The sequence below is a fragment of the Pan paniscus genome, chromosome 17, assembly GCF_029289425.2.
Source record: "Pan paniscus chromosome 17, NHGRI_mPanPan1-v2.0_pri, whole genome shotgun sequence".
NCBI lineage: Eukaryota > Metazoa > Chordata > Mammalia > Primates > Hominidae > Pan > Pan paniscus.
Window position 1 is genome coordinate 64,659,588 of NC_073266.2, and position 27,042 is coordinate 64,686,629.

The 27,042-nt window shown below is 38.9% G+C and overlaps 1 protein-coding gene and 1 pseudogene across 8 annotated transcripts in view; one reads left to right on the plus strand and one right to left on the minus strand.

The window, feature by feature from the left end:
* The window catches only part of HDHD2 (haloacid dehalogenase like hydrolase domain containing 2), a 43,134-nt gene extending 16,834 nt beyond the window's left edge, over positions 1–26,300 (minus strand). The window contains exons 1-6 of one of the 8 annotated variants that reach the window (XM_055102413.2): positions 26,146–26,287; positions 16,189–16,581; positions 12,997–13,074; positions 12,104–12,214; positions 10,266–10,474; positions 6,001–6,085 (exon numbers count right to left, since the gene is read on the minus strand). In XM_055102413.2, coding sequence (XP_054958388.1) covers positions 6,001–6,085; positions 10,266–10,474; positions 12,104–12,204 — 395 coding nt within the window. In that variant the 5' untranslated portion in view covers positions 12,205–12,214; positions 12,997–13,074; positions 16,189–16,581; positions 26,146–26,287. Of the gene's footprint in view, positions 1–6,000; positions 6,086–10,265; positions 10,475–12,103; positions 12,215–12,996; positions 13,096–16,188; positions 16,582–24,818; positions 24,879–26,145 lie in introns of all 8 variants that reach the window. The other 7 variants (XM_055102417.1, XM_055102416.2, XM_055102414.1 and 4 more) reach the window with 7 other exon arrangements.
* LOC103783100 (small ubiquitin-related modifier 2-like) lies at positions 12,780–13,046 on the plus strand (annotated as a pseudogene).
* Positions 26,301–27,042: the final 742 nt, after the last annotated feature.

A 27,042-nucleotide genomic window follows, 5' to 3' on the forward strand; every position in this document is an offset into this window, starting at 1 on the left:
CTTGGGGTAAGCAAAGATTTCTTAAACAAAACAGAGAAAATACTGACAAATTGAACTACATCAAAATTAAGAACCTGATCTTCTCATACTATTAAGAGAGTGAAAAGGCAAATCAAAGATAGGGATATCTGTGGTACATATATTCAACCAAAGTCTTGTAAGACATAACACATTAAGAACTCTAAGGCCGGGCGCAGTGGCTCACGCCTGTAATCCCAGCACTTTGGGAGGCCGAGGCGGGTGGCTCACCTGAGGTCGGGAGTTCGAGACCAGCCTGACCAACACGGAGAAACCCTGTTTCTACTAAAAATACAAAATTAGCCAGGCGTGGTGGTGCATGGCTGTAATCCCAGCTACTCGGGAGGCTGAGACAGGAGAATTGCTTGAACCCGGGAGGCAGAGGTTGCAGTGAGCCGAGATTACACCATTGCACTCTGACTCAAAAAAAAAAAAAAAAAAAAAACTTTGACAAATCAGTAAGAAAAAGACATCCCAATCAGAAAACGTAAAAGATTTGAATGGGTGCATCACAACAAAAGATATCCAAATGGCTTATAAGTATATGAAAAGGTTTCAACAGCATTACTCATCAGAGAAATACAAATTGAAACTGAGGCTGGATGCAATGGCTCACACCTGTAATCCCAGCACTTTGAGAGACTAGGGCACAATGATCACTTGACATCAGGAGTTTGAGAACAGCCAGCAACACAGCAAAACCCCACTACAAAAACGAATTAAAAATTAGCCAGGTGTAGTGGCACACATCTGTAGTCCTAGCTACTTGGGAGGCTAAGGCAGGAGGACCTCTTGAGTCCAGGAGTTTGAGGCTACAGTGAGCTATGATAGTGCCACTGCACTCTAGCCTGGGTGACAGAGCAAGACCCTGTCTTTGAAAAAAATAACAACAACAAAAAAACAAATAGGAACTCAGTAAAGATACCACTATATACACCAAACAGAATAGCTACTATTAAATAGAGAATATAGAGCATTGGAACTCTCATTTGTAGCTAGCAAGAATGTATGTCTTGGTACAATCACTTTGGAAAACTGTTTGGCGATATTTACTAAAACTAAACAATTACCTATCGTACTGTCTAGCAATTTCACTTCTAGATATGTACCCAAGAGAACTGAATGCACATGTCCCCCAAAAGACATATACAAGAATGTTCACAGCAGTTTTATTCATAACAGCCCAAACTGGAAGCAACCCATGTCCATTAACAGCAGAATGAATAAATAAATTGTGGAATATTCATATAATACACTACTACTATACAAAACGACAACAAAAACAAAGAAGCAAAATAAAAACCAAAGTACTGGTACACGCAAAAACTTGGATAAATCTCAAAAGCAGACCAAAAAATGCTATAATTCTATGATTTCATTCATATGAAGATTAAGAAATGGCAATAATTATAGAAGTCAGAGCAGTGGTTATCCTGGGGAAGGAGTGGTACTGACTGGGAAAGGGAGCCACCGAGGATGCTGAAAATGTTCTATATCTTGATCACCAAATGGGGGTTACATAGGTATATCTATGTGTAAAATTGTATTGAGTTGTATACTTAAAATCTGTATAACTTACAGTGCATGTTTACCTCAGTTTAGAAAAATCAGTAACAGAATATATTTTTATGGTTTGTTCAAGTAAACAAATCATATTTAGAGTAGCAGGAGCTGCCTGCTAAATACATCCTCAAACTACAAAATAAGAGCAGTGATTCTGATACTCAATTCTGTATCCTATGATTTTCAGATCTGCATATAAACTTCTCCTACATACACTAATGAAATGCTTTAAACATCTCAAGTTCTGAAGTCTTAAACAATTTCTCACCTCCAAAGTAGTATTTTAGAGTCTGGACTTTAATTAAGAACACTGCATAGCAGTCAACCCTTTCAAAAATGGGAAAAGCCCATAGATATATTTCTAATTTGAGCCCTGCTGCTACACTGTTCTGGGATTCCTCATGCTCAGGGCTCTAAGTACTTAGGAAATATTCAGGAGTTAGCGTACAAATGCAGTACTGAGGCCATTACTGTCTGTTTGTCTTGTTCTTTCTTTCTTTTCTTCCCTTTACTAAGGATTTAATATACCAGAGTAATTAAACTTGTAATTTTTCCTTAAGAAGGAGATGGGGGAAAGCAAGCAATCCAACAGTCAACAAAGACTTCTTATAGTGGTAAGAAGCTCATCCTGAAAAATTAAAAAAAAAAATTCTGCACGTCTCTAAGACTTTTGGAGGACTCTCAAACTCAACAGCAATTATGGGAAGAATGTTATTAACAAAACTTCAAATACATTATTCTTAAAAAGCCTTCATCTATAAATTTAAACATGAAAGTTGTGATGCCATTTCTCTTCAGGTATAACGACATTTTAATAAGCTACTCTAGGAGATGGAGAGCAGTTTCTTAATATAGGAAAAAAAGGCCTCAAACGTTTCCTAGGCTAAGTAATTCCATGTAGTTTTTTTCCCCAAAATTCCTTTGCCTGGCAACTATACTTCTGAAAAAAAAAATCATAAAGAAAGCATAAATACTGCTCAACAAACATGTTCTCAGGAGTTTTTAAAAATGAATTTCAAAAACCTGGAATACCAGCCAGGAGCAGTGGCTCACGCCTGTAATCCCAGCACTTTGGGAGGCTGAGGCGGGTGGATCACGACGTCAGATCGAGACCATCCTGACTAACATGGTGAAACCCCGTCTCTACTAAAAATACAAAAAATTAGCTGGGCGTGGTGGTGGGCACCTGTAGTCCCAGCTACCCAGGAGGCTGAGGCAGGAGAATGGCGTGAACCCGGAAGGCGGAGCTTGCAGTGAGCCAAGATCGCACCACTGCACTCCAACCTGGGTGACAGAGCAAGACTCCGTCTCAAAAAAAAAAAACCTGCAATACCAACAGTAATAGGAACTTGTGGCAAAGCAATTCATTGTGCTTCTTAAAATAGAGTATATTGTAGGAATTAAATAGGTTTTAGAATAACATTTAGGAACATGACAAAGCATGCACAATACATTAGGTTTTTAAAAAGCATGTTACTATATAGTATATACACATTATAAATTTTGTGTAAACATGTATGTGTATAGAAACAAAGAAACTGGCTATGTGCTAAAATGTTAACTGTCGTTCTCTTTAGGTGGCAGCGTTACAGGTAATTTTTAGTTTATTCTTTCTTGAGCATTTAAACTTTTCCACGATGAGGATATATTAATTTTGTGATTAGATATTTTTTAGTCTTGTTAATACTAAGTTCAGGTTGGATTATAAGTGACTTGTTTGTCTTCCTCCTAATAGTAATCATTGAGTTCAATTATAATTGGTCCATTACTTAAATGCTCAAACTTTGGGTTTTTTTGTTTTTCGAGATGAGCCGAGATCACACCACTGCACTCCAGCCTGGATGACAGAGCGAGACTTGGTCTCAAAAAAAAAAAAAAAAAAAAAAAAAAAACCAACCACAATTCTCAATTCCGTTCAGGCATTTAAAAGATATTTGTAGAAAGGCTGTACTATGCGTTTTTGTGGGGTGCTATCCACTAAAAACACAGTAAATAAGATGCAGCATAATGTGAAGTTTGATGTATCTGCCTTGATGTAACATGCCTCTGAAGCCAGCATGCAATGAGCTTTAAAATCCAATGTTTATTGTCATTATCAGCCTAAACAGTAATTTAACTAATCGGTGGTTCATTTAAGATGTCTGTATTTGCCACACACAATCCATACAGCTGCAGTCATTGGTTGGAAGGCAGTCCCTGTGGAAACATCAATATGCAAAGAAAGGGAAGACCTAAAATCCTTCTGTTAACTCTCCATCCAGCTGTTAAGTGCATTTGTGAAATTAGAGTTGACCTATAAGTGCACTGTAATGTTTTAAAATGTAGTGTTTATAAAAAATCAATATGGTTAGGAAAGTGTACTAATTAGACAGCATCTGAGCAATTACAAAGTCAGTGTTATGTCAACATACATTTTTATTTCCCTGAGTCTAGTATTCATTAAGACAGAGACCTCTCAATTTCCTATTAAATATGTCCTTCCCAAATTGCCAGCTAAAATTAATCAATATCTTCTCCTTGAATTCTGTGGTTAAATAAATGAGTGAAAAGTAGTAGAAGTAAATTCAGAAAGAAATAATAGCAGATTCCGTTCCAAATGAAAACTGATATTGGTATAGTTGTAGAACTTACTTAAGGAGCAGATAGCATAGTCTCTCCCTCCTCAACCAAAGGCCAAAGTAGGATAATTGAAAAGGCAGGGGAAGCAAAAGTAATTTTAACACCATATACACTGAAGTACATCTCCAAGTGATCTGACGTAACAGTGGATGTCCAGGAAATAATTACAGTAAATAGATACTGGGCAACTATAAAAAGTGAGTTTGCTCCTTTTAAACAAGAGCTTGACTATCACAGTGACTAGAGTCACAAATAAAAGTGCATTAAGTAGTTGTGGTTTCCATTAACCAAGAATCTAAAATTAATGTGCACACACGGTAAAAGGTGGCTGTTCTCAAACGGCTATTTCTGGCCACATAGATTTTACATGAGGGCAGTCATTTTCAAGATGAACAGCAAACAATGTGCCCAAATGTGTGAACCTGGGTAGTGAGTTTTAGTTTCCTATAAACATTCTATTTCTGTAGTATATACATGAAGAAATGAATTCTACATAATGTATAAGTTAGAATGGTTCTTACAGATCCTTGCACTGGTAAGAAAATTCTGGTTTGTTTTTTTTTTTTATAGCATTCTTGCAGTTAAATACAAAAACTTTACCAGGATATTAAAGAAAAATTTTCTAAGCTAGTCCAATATGCAATATTTTGAACTATATACTTGACATGCATCCAAAGGTAAATTATACTGTTTAATGGTTTGACAAGAAATAAAAGGCAAGACATGAAAAATTACAAAATCCAAAGAAAAGTCACAATCTCATTCTATGGCAGATCTGCAGGTAAATTCTGATCCAATTTATCTTGGGAAGTACAAGAACAAGTATGCAGCCTTCCTTTTAGAAGTAGCAGCAAAATAGTTCATTTAAGTGAAATGCACACATTAACTGAAGATTTATAATATCTTATATACTAGTTCTACTTCTACCCACAGCCACTGATGTCTCTCTGCTTGGATATCCCATAGACCAAACCTAAACTCATCACCTCTTAAATCCCAAACCAAGGGTTCTCTATCTTACTTGCTCAGGTTAGAAATCTCAATGTATCCTTGACTCACTCTTCTACTTCACTGACTAAACTCAAAAGTAAGACATGCTGATGGTCTCTGAATCTGTTTTTCTTCATCTCCACTGCCACTATTCCAGTTCACCGTACCATTACCACTCATCAAATAATTTATTTTAAGTGTGGTCAAATGTGTCAACTCTTTTCCATAACCTGGATTCTCACTGGAGGTAGAATCGCATTTATTGTTTTTGGTGGATCAGCCTGGATACTGTTTTCCTTTGGAGATTAGCATAGTCAGTAGAGAATCATAGGAGTAATAATAAAAGATAAAACTGCTGCTCGGGCGTGCTGGCACACGCCTGTAATCCCAGCACTTTTGAGTGGCTGAGGTGGGCAGATTGCTTGAGCCCAAGAGTTGGAGACCTCCCTGAGTAACGTGGCGAAACCCCGTCTCTACTAAAAATACAAAAACTGAGATAGGAGGAGCACCTAAGTCTGAGCCTGGGGAGATCGAGGCTGTGGTGAGCCATGATGATGTCACTGCACTCCAGCCTGGGCGACAGAGTGAGATGCCATCTCAAAAACAAAATAAAAACAAAAAACATACTACTCACACAAAAAAGTCAAGATAGTAATACATATTATTTGATGCTGATCTTGAAGATGTCTATCCTAATGTACAATTTAGGTGGCCAGAAAGTAAAACACATAAACCCATTCATGACAATGACAAAAGGAAAGGAAGAAGGGAACTATTATGATCAGATGAAAAATAAATAGCTAGGTTTACCGGAATGCTTGATTCAGAATTTGATAATGAAAATGTTCTGGTGCCAATCCCATGACCACAGCATTAGGATCACTTGTTTGTATTCCTGGGAATGGAAAAAAAAAAATGATTGTTGAAAATGCAATTAAAAGCAATGTCACATTTAAAACAAAGTAGTTTTAGTCAATCAAGTGCAAACTTTTGCTGTATCCATAATTTAAAATTTAACAGATTATCCTGCCCAGTGTACTTTGGAAGTATAAGAGAGTACACAGAAGGAGAGGGAGAGGGAGATGGGGGTTGGGAGGGAAAAAGAGAGAAAATCTAATATTTTTCCATATTCCTTGTGCACAGTCTTAAGGGTACTAAGTAACCAGAAGATCTGAATTGAAAATTGTAACCTGATGTCCTCAAACAAATGACAATTTCTTACTTCAAAATGCTTTACTGATTACAATCAACAATAACTGCCATGAGTTCCCTATGAACTATCAGATCGATAGCAACTGATGAGGGACTGAGAATCTAAGAGGCAAGGGAAATTAGACTTTCTAATTGACACAACTGAGGTTAACACATTCATGATTAATATGAAATGCACTGCAGAGTCTACAGTTTTCTGCATAATGCCTTATCTACTTTTAGTTTCAGAAATATTATTTTAAAATTAAAGTATGTTTTAAGGCCTTGGCATCTTATAACAGAACTTCAGACATGACAATCAAACGAGTACATTCTCCATTACAACTTTATTTATTTATTTATTTAGAGACGGAGTTTTGCTCTTGTTGCCCAGGCTGGAGTGTAATGGTGCGATCTCAGCTCACCACAACCTCCGCCTCCCGGGTTCAAGCAATTCTCCTGCCTCAGCCTCCAGAATAGCTGGAATTCCAGGCATGTGCCAACCACACCCGGCTAATTTTGTATTTTTGGTAGAGACGGGGTTTCTCCACGTTGGTCAGGCTGGTCTCGAATTCCCGACCTCAGGTGATACACCCGCCTCAGCCTCCCAAAGTGCTAGGATTACAGATGTGAGCCACCACACCCAGCCTCTCCATACCATTATTAAAGGTCTGATTAAAGGTTCCATGGATTATCCATATGCCAATTCCTATTTGCCTCTCTTATTGGCTGCAGATATCCAGGCTTTCCAACTTCCTCCTTACCAGTAGCCATGAGTATTCTCCAGTAGTTTCTTTGCTAACACGATAAGCTATTCCAGACTCATACCATGCCTGTCCAGATCTGAAATCAGTAATTTCTCCAAAGAACTACAGTGGGAATTGACAGTAGATACCACAGTCTGAGCACTGGGTTGTCATTACTTTAGGTTTTTACAGTGGAAGATTACATAATATGTATTATTTAAAAGAAAAAAGGAGTTGGTAACTATATTTTCTATTCAAAAGTAGTCATACACAGCTTGTATTTAACTTACTTGATTTTTATTATTGCATCTCTTTTCACTGACACTAAAATCTAATAGTTACTACTTTGCTTTTTCCTATATATACCTTTAATTAAAAAAAAATACCAGTATTACTAATAACAATAAGACTCCTGAACGCAGTTTAAGATCTCTTTGTAGTTCTTTCGTCCTTAGAATTTATCCCACTATGAATGAACAGGTCAAAATACTGTACTTTAAAGTCATCTGAAGTAATTATTTTCTCTGAGTGGTTATGCCACCAACCTCATACAGACCTAAGTTCATTTCTATTTGGAGGCTGGTTTTTCACTTAATCGTCTTTTCATTGTATACAATATTCACATGGTTCCAAAGTCAAAATTATGTAATGGGGACTTTTTTAAAAGCCTCCTATCTTGATCCATCCCCTCTTCCCTTGCTTCCCCTTTAGGTAACCATTTTTATTAGTTTTTCATTTATCCTTCTTTGGCTTCTTTTTACAAATATAAGACAAATACATATGTATATCCATTTTCTTCTCATTTTCCTACACAGAAAATGTGTAAAGATTTCTACATCTTACTTTTTTCATTTAATATATCCTATGCAGAGCACTCCTTATCAAGAGATAGAACTTTTCATCATTATTTTTCAACTACAAAGCATTCCATTTTGTGAATATATCACAGTTTATTCAATCAGTCCCTTCTGATGAATATTTGGGTTGTTTCCAATCTTTCGTTATTACAAATAAGGTAGTAATGAATAACCTTGTTCATGTCATTGTGTATTTTTGTATCTATATTTTAGAGATAGAGTCCTACAAGTGCTGCTTCATATGTAATTTTGCTAGCTACTGCCAAATTCCTCTCCATAGGCTTTGTGTCATTTTATATTCCTGTCAGCACTCAGATGGTTTTAGTAAATTTATTTTGTTTAATTCAGCAAAGTTGGTTTCTGTTTCTTGCAAATAATAATTCTGATTGATACATTGGCATATTTCCTATTAGTACTAGTTTTGAGGTCTGCCCAACTCTATAGCCATGCTGAACTTATAAACTCCATTTTCTATATTGTGCCATTGCACTCTAAGTATCCTCTCTGAAAAGAAGCAATGTGGCAAAGCTTCATACAACTATGATATTCTTTCAGAATCAGTTGACTTTTCCAAAGAGAAACACTTTTTTCTTGATTGAAAAATATTTCATGTTCAATGTAAAAACTTCACACTATCCAGAATAACATCTACTTTAAACAAAGAGGTCCTGGTGTATCTCATTTAATCAAGTTAATTTAGTGGTGCCTGCACTGAGGATTAGCTTATAATACTCAAAGTAATTTTGACCTGTGTTCGTTTTTTTTATTTCCATTATTATACTTTAAGTTCTAGGGTACATGTGCTCAACATGCAGGTTTGTTACATATGTATACATGTGCCGTGTTGGTGTGCTGCACCCATTAACTCGTCATTTACATTAGGTATATCTCCTAACGCTATCCCTCCCCACTCCCCCCCACCCCACAACAGGCCCCAGTGTGTGATGTTCCCCTTCCTGTGTCCATGTGTTCTCATTGTTCAATTCCCACCTATGAGTGAGAACATGCAGTGTTTGGTTTTCTGTCCTTGCAATAGTTTGCTGAGAATGGTGGTTTCCAGCTTCATCCATGTCCCTACAAAGGACATGAACTCATCCTTTTTTATGGATGCATAGTATTCCATGCTGTATATGTGCCACATTTTCTTAATCCAGTCTATCATTGATGGACATTTGGGTTGGTTCCAAGTCTTTGCTATTGTGAATAGTGCCACAGTAAACATATGTGTGCATGTGTCTTTATAGCAGCATGATTTATAGTCCTTTGGGTATATACCCAGTAATGGGATGGCTGGGTCAAATGGTATTTCTAGTTCTAGATCCTTGAGGAATCGCCACACTGTCTTCCACAATGGTGAACTAGTTTACAGTCCCAGCAACAGTGTAAAAGTGTTTCTATTTCTCCACATCCTCTCCAGCATCTGTTGTTTCCTGTCTTTTTAATGATCGCCATTCTAACTGGTGTGAGATGGTATCTCATTGTGGTTTTGATTTGTATTTCTCTGATGGCCAGTGATGATGAGCATTTTTTCATGTGTCTTTTGACTGCATAAATGTCTCCTTTTGAGAAGTGTCTGTTCATATCCTCCGCCCACTTTTTGATGGGGTTGTTTTTTTCTTGTAAATTTGTTTGAGTTCTTTGTAGATTCTGGATATTAGCCTTTTGTCAGATGAGCAGATTGCAAAAATTTTCTCCCATTCTGTAGGTTGCCTGTTCACTCTGATGGTAGTTTCTTTTGCTGTGCAGAAGCTCTTTAGTTTAATGAGATCCCATTTGTCAATTTTGGCTTTTGTTGCCATTGCTTTTGGTGTTTTACACATGAAGTCCTTGACCATGCCTATGTCCTGAATGGTATTGCCTAGGTTTTCTTCTAGGGTTTTTATGGTTTTATGATCTGTGTTTTTTCAAACCATGGGTCGTGATCTATTATTAGACTGTAAAACTAATTCGGAGGGCTCTAAACAGCATCATAATCAAACAAACAATCAAACCAAAAAGAAAATAGAATGCATGTTATACAGCAAGAGTAAGTATTGCTTAACTTACGTAAAGACACACATATAGATATGTACTAGGTTACTATGTAATGTGTTTCACTTACTATGGATTGCAGTCAAAAAAAGGTTTGGGAAATGCCAATTTAGATTCAAAATATCAGTATTATCAAATATTTCAAGAAAAACGGGGAAATCAGAATAAACATCTCTAAACATCCAGTTTTAAAAATGATTTGTAAGTACATATAAATATCCAATCTTTAAATTTTCCAAATTTCCCCTACCTTTGAAATCAGGTAGTGCCCGATCATCAACTAGCAGCATGGGTCTGACTTGTTTCCGCTCTAGTAAACTTCTGGCTGCAGTCAGAGATGTGAATATTTCATCTTCAGAGATATCAAATTCCAATTTTCTCAACCTTTCTAACAGGTCTTGCTTGCTCTCTTTGGTTGTATTGGTCACAAACCTAACGATTACAGAAGCACCACGTAACCTGGAGAGGGCCAAATTCAGAAGTCAAAAGGCAGCTTTTACATTCTGGCCCTATAAAATCTCCTAATTTGTTAAAACTGTGCCAAATGTTTTCATGGCCAGCAACATGACAATGTGTAGCCTCTTGCCCCTCCAGAATGGCAGGTTTACAGTTTACATAGCTACTTAGAGATGTCATTGTTCACCAGATGTAAAAAGATTTTTCTTTCAATCTACAGTAGAAAGCTCATCTGTAAAGCAGTAAAAGCTCTGTCCAACAAGAGCACACTGATTAACAGACATCCATTCCCCTATTAAGGAGTCAAGATAAAGTCCAACCGTGCAACAGATTTTTTTTTTACTTTAAACAACATGTTGTCCACTGCTTCTCCACCTATAAAATGAACATCATGACTCCTAACTAAATTGGTAACTCCCAACTGATGCCTGCCAGATATATAAGTATGTATTTCTTGATTCCCCAAATGAAAGGTAAGCTCCTTGAAAGAAAGTGAGGTTTGTGTCAATCTTTTGCCCTAATACCTGGCACTGTGATATGAGTCACCAGATTTTTTCTTTTTTTTTTTTTTTGAGACGGAGTTTCACTCTTGTTGCCCAGGCTGGAGTGCAATGGCACGATCTCAGCGCACCGCAACCTCCGCCTCCCAGGTTCAAGCGATTCTCCTGCCTCAGCCTCCCTAGTAGCTGGGATTATAGGCATGTGCCACCATGCCCAGCTAATTTTGTATTTTTAGTAGAGACGGTGTTTCTCCATGTCGGTCAGGCTGGTCTCGAACTCCCAACCTCAGGTGATCCACCCGCCTCGGCCTCCCAAAGTGCTGGGATTACAGGTGTGAGCCACCGCGCCTGGCCTATGAGTCACTAGATTTTCTGATTAACACCATACTATGAACATTTTAAGGTTGGAAAACATGTACCACATACTAAGTATTGCTGATTTTGAAAACTTCTCTAAATTATTTTAGGATAAAGATCCTTAATATATGTTATTAGTTCTGTTGTGATTAGTTGGTTTTTTTTTCAGGACACCCAGAAGCAAACATTCACATTCCGCTTACTTTAACATACTTTTACTAGGTGTCTCATTTGTATCCAGACTTCTGTTTAGTATTGTGGTTGGTACATGAGAAATATAAGACAGTCCTTAGCCTTTAAAAGTGTTTAGTTGATGGAAATAACACAAAAATTTCAAGTTCTTTAGCTAAACTTTATTTGAGCAGTTGCACAATCAATGTTAGATCTTAGGTAAAACAAGAAAGAGCAGCATTATGCCTGTCTGTGTGTGTTTTATTTTGTGATTCCAGGATTCATTTGTGATTTTTTCCAATGGTATTTATTCCACATTGTAGACTCTTGAGTTGTCATTCCAACATTTATATTACTGACTTAGAAAATGACATACATATAGAACAAAAAGACTGGATCAAAAGGTCAAACCTAATAAAGGCTTAGAAAACAATGTTTGGAAGAAATTGTAATGCATACATCTTCTAGCTAAACCCAAGGCAGTTCCTATATATGGTTAAGATGGTAAAATGCCATCTTAAGGCCATCCATTTAGCTAATGATCTGCCGTGGTAAAATGGCACTTACAAACATATTAGTCAGCTGAACCTGGAAGATAGCTTGCCTTTTAAGAGCTTCCTGTGCGCCTGGCACAGCTGCATCTTCAATGTGAAGTGTGCCACTGAGATCTACCAAAACAGCTTTTAATGCACGGCGTGCTGCCATCCTTCATTCCCTAGGAGAGAGCAAATGAAATTAAAAATACAGTTTAGGAAACAATGGACAATTAAAAACTGGTAAGTATTCAAAAATATCACTCATATCCAGAAAGATCCTGCTTAGTGTTAAGCTGCTTCCATTTTGGAGAAAACTCGTTTTAAAAATTACAAATCCAAAATTTGATCCATAAACCTTTTACAATACTTAGGTTTTTTTTTAAAAAAAAAACACTTGAATTAAAACTATAGGAAGCAAAACGCTTACAGAGGTATCACTATTTACTTTCAGGTTTTTAAAAAGAACTCTGGTGAACAATTCATTCATTTATTTTATTTTTAAACCTGAGAATAATGTACTCCAAAGAATGGGTGGATGAAAGGACTAAATCATTAGCAGAGTCTTCTTCATCTTTGGTTATGTTAATGCAAATATTCTCATCGCCCTTCTTTGCTGCTGTAACCTGAAACAGAATATGTGGCTCTCCCTCGTCCACCACTGCCACCTCCTCCTTTTTGCCACTCTTGGTGCAGACATGGTACCTCTTTTGTGAAGTGGCAGCTGAGGAGACTCTGGCAGTCACCATGGCCAACAAAAAGCCCAAGGAAGAAGTCAAAACTGAGAACAACGATCATATTAACTTGAAGGTGGCAGGGCAGAATGGTTCTGTGGTGCAGTTTAAGATTAAGAGGCATACACCACTTGGTAAACTAATGAAAGACTATTGTGAATGACAGGGATTGTCAATGAGGCAGATGAGATTCCAATTTGATGGGCAATCAATCACTGAAACAGACATACCTGCACATTTGGAAATGGAGGCTGAAGATACAATGGATGTGTTCCAGTAGCAGACGAGGTGTCTAGCGAAAAGGGAACCTGCTTCTTTACTCCAGAATTCTGTTCTTACAGACCAAGCTTACATTCTCAATCAGAAAATGGCAATCTGATTCCACCACATCCTGATGACTAGTTTTCTCTATTCTTTCCTTTCCTCTTTCCCCATTCTTTTACAGTACACAAAGTAACTGGTATATGTGCACAAGCATATTTCATTTTTTTAACTAAATAGCCAATGGTATGTTCTGATTGACATCAAGTGGAGATGGGATGGGGAAAAATACTGATTCTGTGAAAATACCCTTTCTTCATTAGTGGCATGTTCATTCAGCTATCTTTACATTTCAGTAAGTTATTTTGCTCTGTTTTAACAACAACAACAACAAAAACCCCATAAAAATCCCTGCATATCTTGTTCAATTGGAGAATTTTAATGTTTTTCATTTATCAATGTAAAACCAAAGACAATTTTATAACTTTTTCTGCGTAGCTGTTATGTATAGGGCAATCTGTCTTTAAGTAGGGATAAATTACTCAAAAAAAAAAAATCCTATTTTTCCCTTCAAGTCAAGCATCTTGGTGTTTAAATAAACTTCCTGTTGGAAAAAAAAAAAAGAAGAATAGGGCTGGGTGCAGTGGCTTAGCACTTTTGGGAAGACCGACGCGGGCGGATCACTTGAGGTCAGGAGTTCGAGACCAGCGTGGTAAAACCGCGTCTCTGCATCTCTACTAAAAATACAAAAATTAGCTGGGCATGGTGGCAGTTGCCTATAATCCCAGCTACTAGGGAGGCTGAGAATGAGGCAGGAGAATCACTTGAACCCGGGAAGTGGAGGTTGCAGTGAGCCGAGATCGCACCACTGCACTCCAGCCTGGGCGATAGTGTGAGATTCTTTCGCAAAAAAAAAAAAAAAAAAAAAAAAGATTCCTTTACAGTGGAAAAACCTGCCAGATACACCTTAAATCAAATGATCAAATTAACACCATTAGTAATGGGACAAACCAACATCATGTGCTTCCTGAGAGAGACAACATCACCTGTGCAGGATTCCTACTTAAATGTTCAACCCAAGTTGAAGCATAAGGAAAAAGTCAGGCAATTCGAACTAAAGAAAATTGTACAAAACAATTGGCTGGGTGAGGAACTGTATCAAATTAAAGGAGTCTGAAGAGACATGGCATCTAAATGCAATGCATGAGAGTAATATAAAGCCAATGGAGCAAGAATTAACAATTAGTGACTTCAGGTGAAGAATATATGGTTTTTACTGCACTATTACAAACTTTCAACATAAAAAGTTTGAGAAAAATAAGTTAATAGGAGATCTCTTATCAAAGTGGGCGAAAAAAGGATGTTTTCACACCTAATAACAGTGTGATATATAAATATACAAAATGATTTTGTCCACGATTCCTGGCTCATAACTCCCATAGCCTTTGTTGAAGTAAACAGAATCTCTCTGACTTTCTCCTGCCCACCTTTCATCTGCCCAAGGCAGAACTCTCATCTGATTGTGGGTCAAAAGACCCTCATTCCAGAGAGGTTCTGTCTCATACCCTGGAGGAAGGAATGCTGCACAGGGGTCAAGAACAATCTAAACAGGCCTTACTGGGTTTAGATCATACCCTTTACATTCAATCACATTTTGACACAGTTGCGCATACTTCAATCATACCTATCCAATGAAGTCTCCATTGATAGAGCTCCATGGGGGCTTTTGGGGAGCTCATCACATGGAGGCTGATAGGAGGGTGAACAAGAATGCACCCACATGCTGTGAGGGTGGCACACCCTAACTCCATGGGGACAGAAGCTCTCACTGGGGACTCTTCCAGACCTTGCCCTATGTATCTCTTCATTTGGCTGTTAATTTGTATCCTTCAAAAAAATCCTTTGTTGGCCGGGCACGGTGGCTCACGCCTGTAATCCCAGCACTTTGGGAGGCTGAGGTGGGTGGATCACGAGGTCAGGAGATCGAGACCATCCTGGCTAACATGGTGAAACCCCGTCTCTACTAAAAAATACAAAAAAAAAAAAATTAGCTGGGCGTGGTGGCGGCGCGTGTAGTCCCAGCTACTCAGGAGGCTGAGGCAGGAGAATGGTGTGAACCTGGGAGGCGGAGCTTGCAGTGAGCCAAGATCGTGCCACTGCACTCCAGCCTGGGTGACAGAGCGAGACTCCGTCTCAAAAAAAAAAAAAAAAAAAATCCTTTGTAGTACATTGATAAATGTAAGTAAGTGTTTCCCTGAATTTGGTGAGCTGTGCTAGTAAACTAATCAAACCCAAAGTGGGACATGTGAAAACCTCAACCTGAAGCCAGTCAGTAAGAAGTTCCACAGGTCAGGACTCGTGACTGGTGTCTGAAAATGGAGGAGGCAGTCTTGGAGACTAAGCCCTCAACCTGTGGGATCTGACACTATCTCCAGGTAGACAGTGTTGGAACTGAATTGGAGGACAACCAACTGGTATCTGCTGCAGAACTGATTGCTTGCTTGCTGATGGGGAAAAACCTCCACATATTTTGGGGTCACAGAAGTCTTCTGTATTGACTGTTGTTGTGTTAGTGTGACAGCAGATGAAAAACAGTTTGAATGTTTTCTTCAAGAATGGTAATAGTTATACAAAATGAAATTCCATGTATCTACCTCATCCCCAACTTAAGAACAGAACTAATGGCAATATTGCTGAAGCCTTCTGTAAGAACCTGGTCAGTTAAATTTCCTGGAAGTAACTGGTACAATTAATTTGTGATAATAATTTTCTTTCTTTTCTTCATATTTTTTACCAATTGCTTAGTTTTACCATTTTAGAATGTTACAAAAATGAAATCACAATGTACACATTCTTTCACAATTTTCGTGATTTATTTTGCTCAACATTGTATTTCTGAGATTCAGCCACGTTGGTGCCTTTTATATTCTACCAAAAGCAAAACCAAGATCCACCTTTTGGGATTCTGACTAGAACTACATTTAATCTACAGAGCAATATCAGGACAACTAAGATCATTACTAAATTGCCATCCTATCCATCAACATACTGTATCTCTCCATTCACATAATTTTTTTAGTTTTATAAATATCTACATAAATGGCTTGCATATATTTGTAGACACAACTCTATCATTGCTATATTAAATTATTTTAAATTACCTTTTCTAACAGTTTGGTGTTGGTGTATTAAAACACATTTTTTGTTGTTATTGTTGTTTTTGTCTTATATCCTTTGACCATTCCAAACTCTTTTTTTGAGACAGGGCCTTGTTCTGTCACCCAGGCTGGAGTGCAGTTGCATGATCGCAGCTCACTGCAGCCTCGACTGCCCACGCTCAAGCAATCCTCTCACATCGGCCTCCCAAGTAGCTGTTTCCACAGGTGTGCACCACCACGCCTGGCTAATTTATTTTTTCTGTAAAGATGGGGTCTTCCTATGTCTCTCAGGCTGGTCTCCAACTCCTAAGCTCAAGTGATCCTCCCACCTTGGCCTTCCAAAGTGCTGAGATTACAGGTGTGAGCCACTACACCTGGCCCCAAACTTTCTTAATTCTAAAATAAGAAAAAAAAGAAACAAAATTGTCACTTGTAGTTGGTAGTTATTATCTACATAGAAAATTGTCTACATAGAGAATTTTCTATGTAGACAATAATTACCAACCACAAGTGATATTTTTCTATTTTTCTTATTTTCTGTTTTATTATTCTAGTTAGGAACTCCATAATTGAATAGAAGTAGTGATAGCATGCATCCTTATTCTGTTCTTGAAAGGAATGCTTTTAGTATTTAAACATTAAGTAAACTTGCTGTAGAACTCTGCTGATATTTCAGCCATTTAAGAAAGTTCCCTTCTATTCCCAGTTTGCTAAAAATTTTTGTCATAAATGGCTATTGGATTTTACCTACTACTTTTTCTGTATCCAATGAGATGATCACATTTTTTCCCCTTAAGCTGTCAATGGGGTCAATTAATGTTAAGACAATCTTGCACAAATCCAATGCAGTCCTGATATATTATCTTTTTTTACTTACTGCTAGATTCAAATACTAAAAGATAAGAAACAACCTAAATGACCATCAACAGAAGGCTAGTTTAATAAATTATGATATTTGCCAGGTTTTTCCACATTCCGTATTTTTCCCTTTCACATTTTATTCTTTGGGGCTGAGTCATTAAAGAGGGTAGGGAGGAACTAAACTCCACCTTCTAAAAATAGGAGTGTCCTCATATATTATTTCAAATTCTTCTGTGAGAAAGACTTGTTCTCCATTGATTTACTCAATCATTTATTTTATGTAATCAGTATGGGCTCACAGATATTTATTCTATTCTTTGTGCCATAAGCTAATACTATGTCATTTAGTTTGTTGCTAAAATTGTTTTAGCTTTGGCCATTGAGAGCTCTCTCAGGTTGGCTCCTGTGCCTCCATCCTTTTGTTTTTTGAGCACTTCTTTGCTTTTGGAACTACGTGATGCTCCAGACTCATCTTGTCTTTTCCTGTAAGCTGATAATTGATTACATTTTGATATGGTTTGGCTGTGTTCCCACTCGAATCTCATCTTGAATCGTAGCTCCCATAATTCCCACGTGTCGTGGGAGGGACCCAATGGGAGGTAATTGAATCATTGGGGTGGGTTCTCCCATGGTGTTCTAGTGATAGTGAGAAAGTCTCCCAAGATTTGATGGTTTAATAAAGAGCAGTTCCCCACACATGCTCTCTTGCCTGCCAGCATGTAAGACATGCCTTTGTTACTCCTTCGCCTTATGCCATGATTGTGAGGCCTCCCCAGCAATGTGGAATTGTGAGTCCATTAAACATCTTTCCTGTATAAATTACGCAGTCTTGGGTATGTCCTTACAGCAGCGTGAGAATGAACTAGTACAGATTTTTAGATGATTGGGAAAGAAATCAAAAGAATATTTTGTGATACCTTAAAATAATATGAAATTAAAGTTTTAGTTCCATAAATAAATGTTTTTCATTTCATAAAAAAAAAGAAAAAGTTTGTAGAAAAAAATTTTCTTTCCTGTTAACTAGATATCTACCTAACATTCTCAATTTTACTTTTTGGCCTGCAAAGCCTTACTATCTGGCCCTTCACAGAAAAAGTTTATTGACCCTGTGCTAGGGGAGGAGATTCCTACTGGAGAAGAGTGGCAAAAAAACCCCAAAAAACCCTAAAACCAGCAAGCTAAACACCCTTAATTCCACTTACAGAGACATACACATAACATTATGCCCCATATGGTCACAGAATGTGAGTACATACGTTCTCATAAAGAAAAAACTTCTATATGCTTCTATTTAGAAGTGTGAGGGCAAAAGTGGGCTTTGAGGAGAAAGAAAAATAATGAGGAAAATACATGTGATTATATAAGAATAAGAGAACAGACCATAAATATTTAAGTAATGAACAAAAAAAACATTACAGCTACACAGGATCTTCGATTATCTGCTCTCGAACCACCCCTCACCCCTCTTTCTACACACACTGGTTTTACACCTTAGTTGGGAAAACCAAGGTCCAAATAATGTCTATATAGATATTACCTTCTCTTGAGAATGATGGTGCTCAGATGAAGAAATTACTAACAAAGATTTGTTACTAAATTTGCCTTCTAACTTTTTCTAAAGGTTCAATGCGCCTGACAAACTACTCTTAAGTGAAACAGAATTTACCTCCCTACACAGAATATACCAGACATACCACACAAATATTAAATAGATCTTTGGCACATTATTTATAATAAACCTGTTATATTAATGCAAATAATGTTATTAATAATGTATAAAATTAGATATACAACAGGAATAAAAATTTAATGAAAAAAATTTGAAAGCATGTGTCCAAGAAGCTATTTTTCTCTTTTAAAAGAAGATTGTTGGCCAGGTACAGTGGCTCGCACCTGTAATCCCAGCACTTTGGGTGGCTGAGGTAGGAGGACTGCTTGAATCCAGGAGTTCGAGACCAGCCTGGGCCATAAAGCGAGACCCCCATCTCTATAAAAAATAAATTAAAAAGTAGCCAAGCATGGTGGCGTGTGCCTGTAGTCTCAGCTACTGGGATTGCGTAAGCCCAGGAGTATGGGGCTGCAGTGGGCTATGACCATGCAGTCAGGGCAACACAGTGAGACTATATCCCTAAAACACACACATATATATATATTTGTATTCTACTAATATTTCCTCATCACACTAAAGACACAACTACTCATGATGCTTAAGAAATAATGCAGTGTTCTAGTAGAGTTATTTTTCCAGTTAACTGAAGGTAACTAGAAATGATAAGAAATGTTTATTTCAAATAACTATTACTCAAAACGTTTTGGGATTTTTCTCTTTAGGAATTACCATCAATGTTAGCATATGAGCCATACATGAAAATCAGCCTCATTAACCAATGGCTCCATTTTATTTTTAACTCCAAGTGGCATTACTCTCCTTGACTACCCATCTCATTCAGCAGGCTTTATTCTGACACTTTCAAAATTATATACATCTTTAAAGCATACAAATTGTAACCAATAAAAATATCCCAAAGAACATGTACTAGCTCAGAAAGCAATTCCAAAATAGGAGTCCAAAAAGATCTTGAGCAATGTAGAAGCTTATCGTTTCGTACCCTGACTACTTTGAAAGAGTAAACATTTATTGATGAATAAACTCTGGTATGCTTATTTTTAAAACTTAAAACTCACTTTAAACTTGGGCTTCCATAATATAGCAGGCTAAGAATCAAATTAACTCTCCAAATAAAGCCTAATAATACTAGATAAAAAAATTATACACGTGTGTGTGTGTGTGTGTGTGTGCGCGCGCATGTCTGCGCGCATGCGCATGTGTGTAAGCCACAAGGTGCAAGGAAAAAAGGAATTGTTAGATCTGAATAAAAGCAAGAAACTCAGGAGATGAGCAGAACCCTGTGGCCTGTTTTGGCTCCAAACGTATCTGTCACACTATGTGACCTTAAGTTATCTTTTTCCCCATGGGCCTCTTCAGGGAATAAAAGATAAACTCAGAGCCCATCTGAAGAGATAGATCCTCTGACCTAAAAACCAAGACCTCACTGTAAGGGTGAGCCAGAAATAAACCTATCCCAGACACTCCCTCTCTACCTTGTCTCAGTTGACTACAAGAAAATCAACTGCTTTGAAACATGGCCCAAAGGGGTGGTAGGTATAAAGTGCTGCAGAGAATTTGCAACCATAAACCAGTGCTGGACCCAATTTGCAGACCAAATTCACATTACCTAAGATAAGCCTCAGAAAAACTTCAAGATTGTAATTAGCGTGACCTTGACTAGCAGGTGCCTGGCTACAGCAAATATAAACCCTCCCTCAAAATACTAGTTTTCAGCCCCAACAGCAAAGAAATCCCATAAATAAAATCAAATAGCCAAGCGTGGTAGCATGGGCCTGTAGTCCTAGCTACTTGGGAGGCTAAGGTGGGAGGACTGCTTGGGCTCAGGAGTTCAAGGCCACAAAAAGCTATGATAGCACCACTGCATTCCAGCTTGAGCAACAGAGCAAGACCCTGTCTCAAAAAAAAAAAAAAAAAAAAAAGAAAAGAAAAAAAACAACACAAAGAAATCAAATTATAAGAATGATGAGCAAGTAACCTAAGGAAACAAGCCATGGTAAGGGAGAACCTACAAAAACAACAGATTGCATAAGCAGCCCTATAAGGGCTTCTTATTTTTCTAATGTAATTATCATAATGCCTACATGTGTAAGGAACAAAAGGCAAGATCAAAAATATGAGGAGAAAACACATGAAAGACTACCAGTGTGCAAATTCAGAAGGCCCAACGAATTCTAAGCAAGATAAATGAAAATAAATCCACATCTAAACCCTCGCTATACGCCAATGGCAAAGAGAAGATCTTGAAAGCAGCCAAGGGAAAAGACAAATTGCTTCCAAAGGAGCAACATTTAGACTCAGATTCAATGCAACTCCAATCAATATCCCAAAAAGTGTCTTGTGAATTTGATAAGCTGATGCTAAAATGTTTACACCAGTACAAATGGCCAAGTATAGCCAAGACACTTCGGCCAAGACCAAAGAAGAAAAAGAAAGTAGGCATTGCTTTACCTAATATCCAGACTTACTTAATGAGGTCTTGTAATTAATTAAAATGGTGTGGTATTAGTACATATGGAGACGAACTGATCAATGGAACAGAAAATACAGAAAAAGATCCCAATATGTGTAGAAAATTCATATATGATAGAAGTAGTGTTTCAGATTAGTAAAGAAAAAATAAAATGATCAATAATATGGTGTTGGAACCATGGAATATCCACATGAGAAAAAATGAAATTGGACTCCCACATCACACTATACACAACAATTTTCTTTTCCAAGGAGATTAAACAACCACATGTTTAAGGCAAAACTAAAACTTTTAGATAGGAGAGTATCTTCATGACTTGAGGACAGAAAAGGCTTTCTAAAATGAGACATAAAAAGCACAAACCATTGAAGAAAAGACAGATAAATTCAACTATATTTCAAAAGCACCACAAAGAGAGTGAAAATACAGAAAAAGAACTTATTTTTCTAACACGTGGGAAAAGACGAGATTCCAGGAAGTATAAAGTATAAACATTAAGAAAAAGATGAACAACCCAATAGAAAAACTGCATAAGATCTTAACGTATCCTTTACAAAAGAGCAAATCTGGCCGGGCACAGTGGCTCATGTCTGTAATCTCAGCACTTTGGGAAGCCAAGGTGGGTGGATGACCCTAGGTCAGGCATTCAAGACCAGCCTAGACAACATGGTGAAACCCTGTCTCTACAAATACCAAAATTAGCTGGGCATGGTGGCAGGCACCTGTAATCCCAGCTACTTGGGAGGCTGAGGAAGGAGAATCGCTTAAACCTGGGAGGCAGAGGTTGCAGTGAGGCCGAGATCACACCATTGCACTTCAGCCTGGGCGACAGAGCAAGAATGTGTCTCAAAAAAAAAAAAAAAAAAAAAAAAAGAGCAAATCTGAACAGCAAATAAATGAAGATACTCAAAGCTCATTGGTAATCAGGAAAATGCAATGTGAGATCAATGCACAGTGAGATCAATGCACCAACCTACAGATGGGCAAAATTTAAGTCTGCAAACACCGAAGGCTGTCAACAGCAATTCCCACATGCTGCTAGTGAAAGAATATACTTGTACAAGCATTTTGGAATCAGTCTGGCATCACCATATCCTACAATCTGGCAGTTCCACTTCCAAGTATACCTTTGAGAGATTCTTTCACAGTGTACCATGATACATGAACAAAGACGTCTATAGCAGCACCATTTGTAACAGCCAGAAAATGGAAACAATACAAATGTCCATCAACAACAGAATGGATAAATAAGTTGCGGTATATTTACACACAGAAAAAAATGGCAGTAGAAAGAACTTACATTCATACACATCACCTTACACAACTCTCAGAAATCTACTAGAGGGTGAAAAAAGCAAGTCAAAAAAGAATATATACAGTATGGTTTCATATTATAGTACTCAAAAATACAGATGCATACATAGGTGATAAAACTGTAAAGAGAAGCAAGGGAATGATTACCACAAGAGTGGGGATAATGATTACCCTCCAGAGGACAGGAAGCAGATGCAAACCAAGAGGAGCACAAAGGGAGCCTCTAAGGTCTGGCAATACTCTACTTCTTAACCTAGACAATGAGAATATGGGTGCTTTTAATTATACTATAATCATTTTAAACATATATGTTTTGTATACTCTTGTATAGATGATATATTGCACAATAAAAAATGAGTCTTCTTATATTTTAGTCAGTTTTTTCTCATACATTTAATAGTTATAAAAAACTAAATTAGTCCAGTAGTCCAGACAATTACTATACACTCAGCATAAAAGCCTCCACCTCCAAGGCATTTTGAATTTTAAGTAAATCCCCGATTCTGTTTGTCTTTCATAATGTATCTGATGGAAGAGGGAAAAAGAAGACTGCAGAGGTTAAAAAATATATTAAGAGCTGTGGTTAATCAAATTTCAACTGCAAAATCCTACCTTCTCTAATAGTCCACATGTTATTCTATTTCTGATCTTTATTGTGACCTTGAATTGAAGGATTATATAAGCAACAGCATCAACTATTACCTCCCTGAGACAGAAAACAGCTTGTTCATCAAAAGACTAGACCGTTCCTAGGGATTCCATTTGGATGTGTAATAGTTAAAAAATTATTTGAAGTACACTACAAAAGAATGGACCAAAAAAAGGCGTTTTCTTTTCATATATACAGAGGAATCTAAAATTGCTTCTCTCAAAACCCAGCTTTTATGGGAGATATCTAATATTCAAGAAGAAACGTTACCTCTGAAGGTGATTAAAGAACAAAATATGAACAAGACCAGAAAAGCAATGAAAGTAAGAACTGTACTACTTACTTGGAGCCAAGGAACTGTCATAATACATATTTATCATTTTAATCCTTATTGAAGCATCCACACAGGCTTAATGTTACCAAAACATTTTAAAAGCCTATATTCTTTGCTCTCACCAGTTCCATAGAACGTACCTTTTAAACTCTAAAATGCTCTTCTGGAGCACCACATATTTGAGAGTGACTGACTAAGGCCTAGAATAAAATTGAGGTGCCCCACTCATACCTCAAAATATACTTTCTTCTTCAGTTAGTCCCACTAACTTGATCACTTGATCACTATGACCTCTCTTCTTGTCCAAAACTTTGTTTTTTCTTTTTTTTTTTGGAGACAAGGTCTGACTCTATCTCCTAGGCTGGAGTGCAGTGGCACTATCTCTCAGCTCACTGCAACCTCTGCCTCCCTGGCTCAAGCCATCCTCCCACCTCCGCCTCCCAAGTAGCTGGAACCACAGGTGTGCACCACCATGCCCACCTAATTTTTGTACTTTTAGTAGAGACGGGGTTTCACCACGTTGCCCAGGATGGTCTCGAACTGGTGAGTTCAAGTGATCCATCCGCCTTGGGCTCCCAAAGTGCTGGGATTACAGGTATGAGCCACCAAGCCTTGTCTGAACATGTATAATACTCGTTACCTGAACTACAAGCTGGTATTTGATAAAATGTAATTGTAAAATACTAATATAACCCTCAAAATAACTATAAAGGCTTCAAAGGTAGTGCCTGATTTTGTTTATCTTGAGTCCATACCCATCTCCCATAATCGGAACAAATTACATGGGACACCCCTTAGAAGAGCCATAAACCACTGACAGTGGTACATATTCAATGCAAAGAAGAAAAGCCATATTCTCTCATCCCAAGAGGAGAACTTCCAGATACTTCAGAGGACATCTGGGCTTGAATATCACTGGGGCATCTCAATCCAAGTCCTTTCACCCTCAAAGGTGCTCTTTCCCAGCCATCCTTATGAGTGGTTGGCAGCACCATCAATCCAGACACCAAATTATGTCAGCTCTACTTCCTTTACAGTCTTATATCCACTTACTTCTCTTCATCGTTTTTAAAACTACCTTTTTGAAGTTGGAAATCAACTCTCATCTAGACTATTTAAACAACTTCTTAATTGTCCTCTCTACTTTGCATCTCCTATTACCAGCCCTAAATTATTCCCTACAATGCAACAGTGCAGTGGTTAAGGACAAGAACAAAGGAGTTGTATAAATTTACAGCCTGGGTATACATCTCCACTCACTAGCTGGGTGAACCTGGGCAACCTTCTTAACCTTTTTGCCTCAGTTTCTTCATTGCTAATGTAGAAATAATAACACAACTCTAATGGGTGATAAGAGGATTAAAGAAAGTAATACCTATAAAGAATTGTGAATTGTGTCCCGCTCAGAGAAAGGCTGGGTTATGTATGTGGAGGGCTGGGAGAGAGAAGCAAGGAGGGAACATTATGGATATATCAAGGGCTACAAAAATCACAGGATACACATGATGCAAAGTTCTAAAGCATTAGTATAACTTGAGGATTTGAGAAAACACATCTAAATATATATTATGACATATTATTCAAAACTTGCATACTTACAACAAGAGATTTTAATGCAAATTTTCCCTTGGGAGATTGGGGCGCTACAAAACATGCCTCCTAAAACCCCTGGGAAGTACAAATTTTCTTTCCTTCCCTATATGGTTCCAGACTTTTCTGGAACCACTGTAGGCATTCAATAAATGACGGTATTATTCAGCCACTCCCCAGTTAAAATTCTTCCAGTGACTCCCCGCTGACCTCTGGATAAAGTCTGAACAATGAACACTGGTGGACAGAGTCCTGGTTTACCCTCTCCAACACATTTGTCTCTACTAGCACCCAAGTTCCATGGTACTGCAGGCGGCCAAGAGCTCTACACTTTGCCTCCCTCGTTGCGGGACTTTTGTCTGCAACTACTCGGGCCCCTCTACACCCTCATCTCCTGGCCAATCCCTTTAGCCCTCAGTCTCAGATAACCATCACTTCCTCTGGCGTGCCTCCTCTGGGTCCAACTCCTTTTCTCCCAGAGTTAGGCTAGGAGCCACCTGTGGTCCTACTACATTTACCACTGTCCTGGTTACCAGCCCGCGCCTCCTACTAAACTGTTAAGCTCTGTGCATAAGGGACTGTGTTGCCTTTCCCACTGTGTTATTTAGGCGTTCAATAAAGATCGTGAATTAACTCATGAATCCCGGTGTTCACAGTTGGAAGGCCCCAACAACAAACTCTTTCAGCACCAATTCAACTTCCATCCCCCCATCTCTTGGCTGGGAAGGGGCCTCAAGACTGGTCACTGCACTCGGTTCTAAACCAAGTACCAGGGCCTTAAAAACGCCAAACTGACCAGGAGGGACGCTAGCTCCAAAATACAGCCCAAGAGCACGCTTCGAGGAATGACTGACACACTAGCTTCACGATCCGCCCCGCAGAGACCCACAGCGCGCCGCGCGCCCAGCTATGCGCACGCGCGGGGCCACTGCAAAGAGGGCGGTTCCGACGCGGAAAACAAGGAATGCGCACAGAGCAAGAGCGCACGGCCCGGCCCGAGAGGAGGGGCGGCCTGGGGGCGCCACTGGTAGTTCCCGAACCCTGTCACAAAATCTGCAGCCTCCCGGCCCCAATTGCGCTTCTTCCTCTTCAGTCCTACAGCGGCTTCTCACCCACACTCCGTACGCCGTCCTCAGGAAAGGCCCCCGCTAATGGCAAAGCCAGCCACCCGCACTGGCCGCAGGGTCCTCAGCCGGGATAGACAGCCCCGCTGCTGCCCGACGGACGCCGGAAGTTGGGCCCTGGCCGCGCCGGAAGCTCCGGATTTCCCGGCTCCGCCCCACCCCTTCGCCCGGGATTTCCGCCGAGGCGGTACAGCTACCGCGCCGTGCTGTCTTCTGTCTGCACCGCCGCTGACGGAAAGCTAGGCCCTTCTGGAGACCCGCTTTCCCAAGGGCGCGGCCTCCTGGGCCGGGATGCACGAGGAAAAATAATCCCCTGCCTTTCTTCGGTAGCTGTTTTCCAGTCCACAGCACCACTGCTGAACCGAGCGTTACTGAGTAGCGTTCTTTGCCTTCACCCCTCCCTTCCTCTACCACTTGTCCACTCTCGAGGTTTAACTAAGAAGTCATACTTTACTAGACAACCCAATCTCAGAAGTCGTCATTTCCCCCTTAGCTACTTGAATAGTACCTGGCACCTCTTGCTTCCTCCATTAACTACTCCCTCGGGCAGCGACGTCCCTCCTTTCCCTCTTCTCTCCCGATTAGAGCCACTACGGGCCGTGCCTTCCTCTTCCACGGGAGCTCTATCTTGGTACACCCAGAACCACCTCCCTCCCTAACCCGCTGCCACACTCGTGGGGGTCTCTACCTGTCTCCTCTTGATCCAAGTAAGTTATGTGGACCTGAATAATAGAGTACAGAAAAGTCACTCTTATGCACTCACTATGAAAATGACTGAACAACTTTCTGGAGCCGTGTTGACATAATAGGATACTCACTCGGGTTACACCTTATACAAGGGTTATACCCCTTGATAAAACCACTGCTCTGTCCTTGACTAGGGAC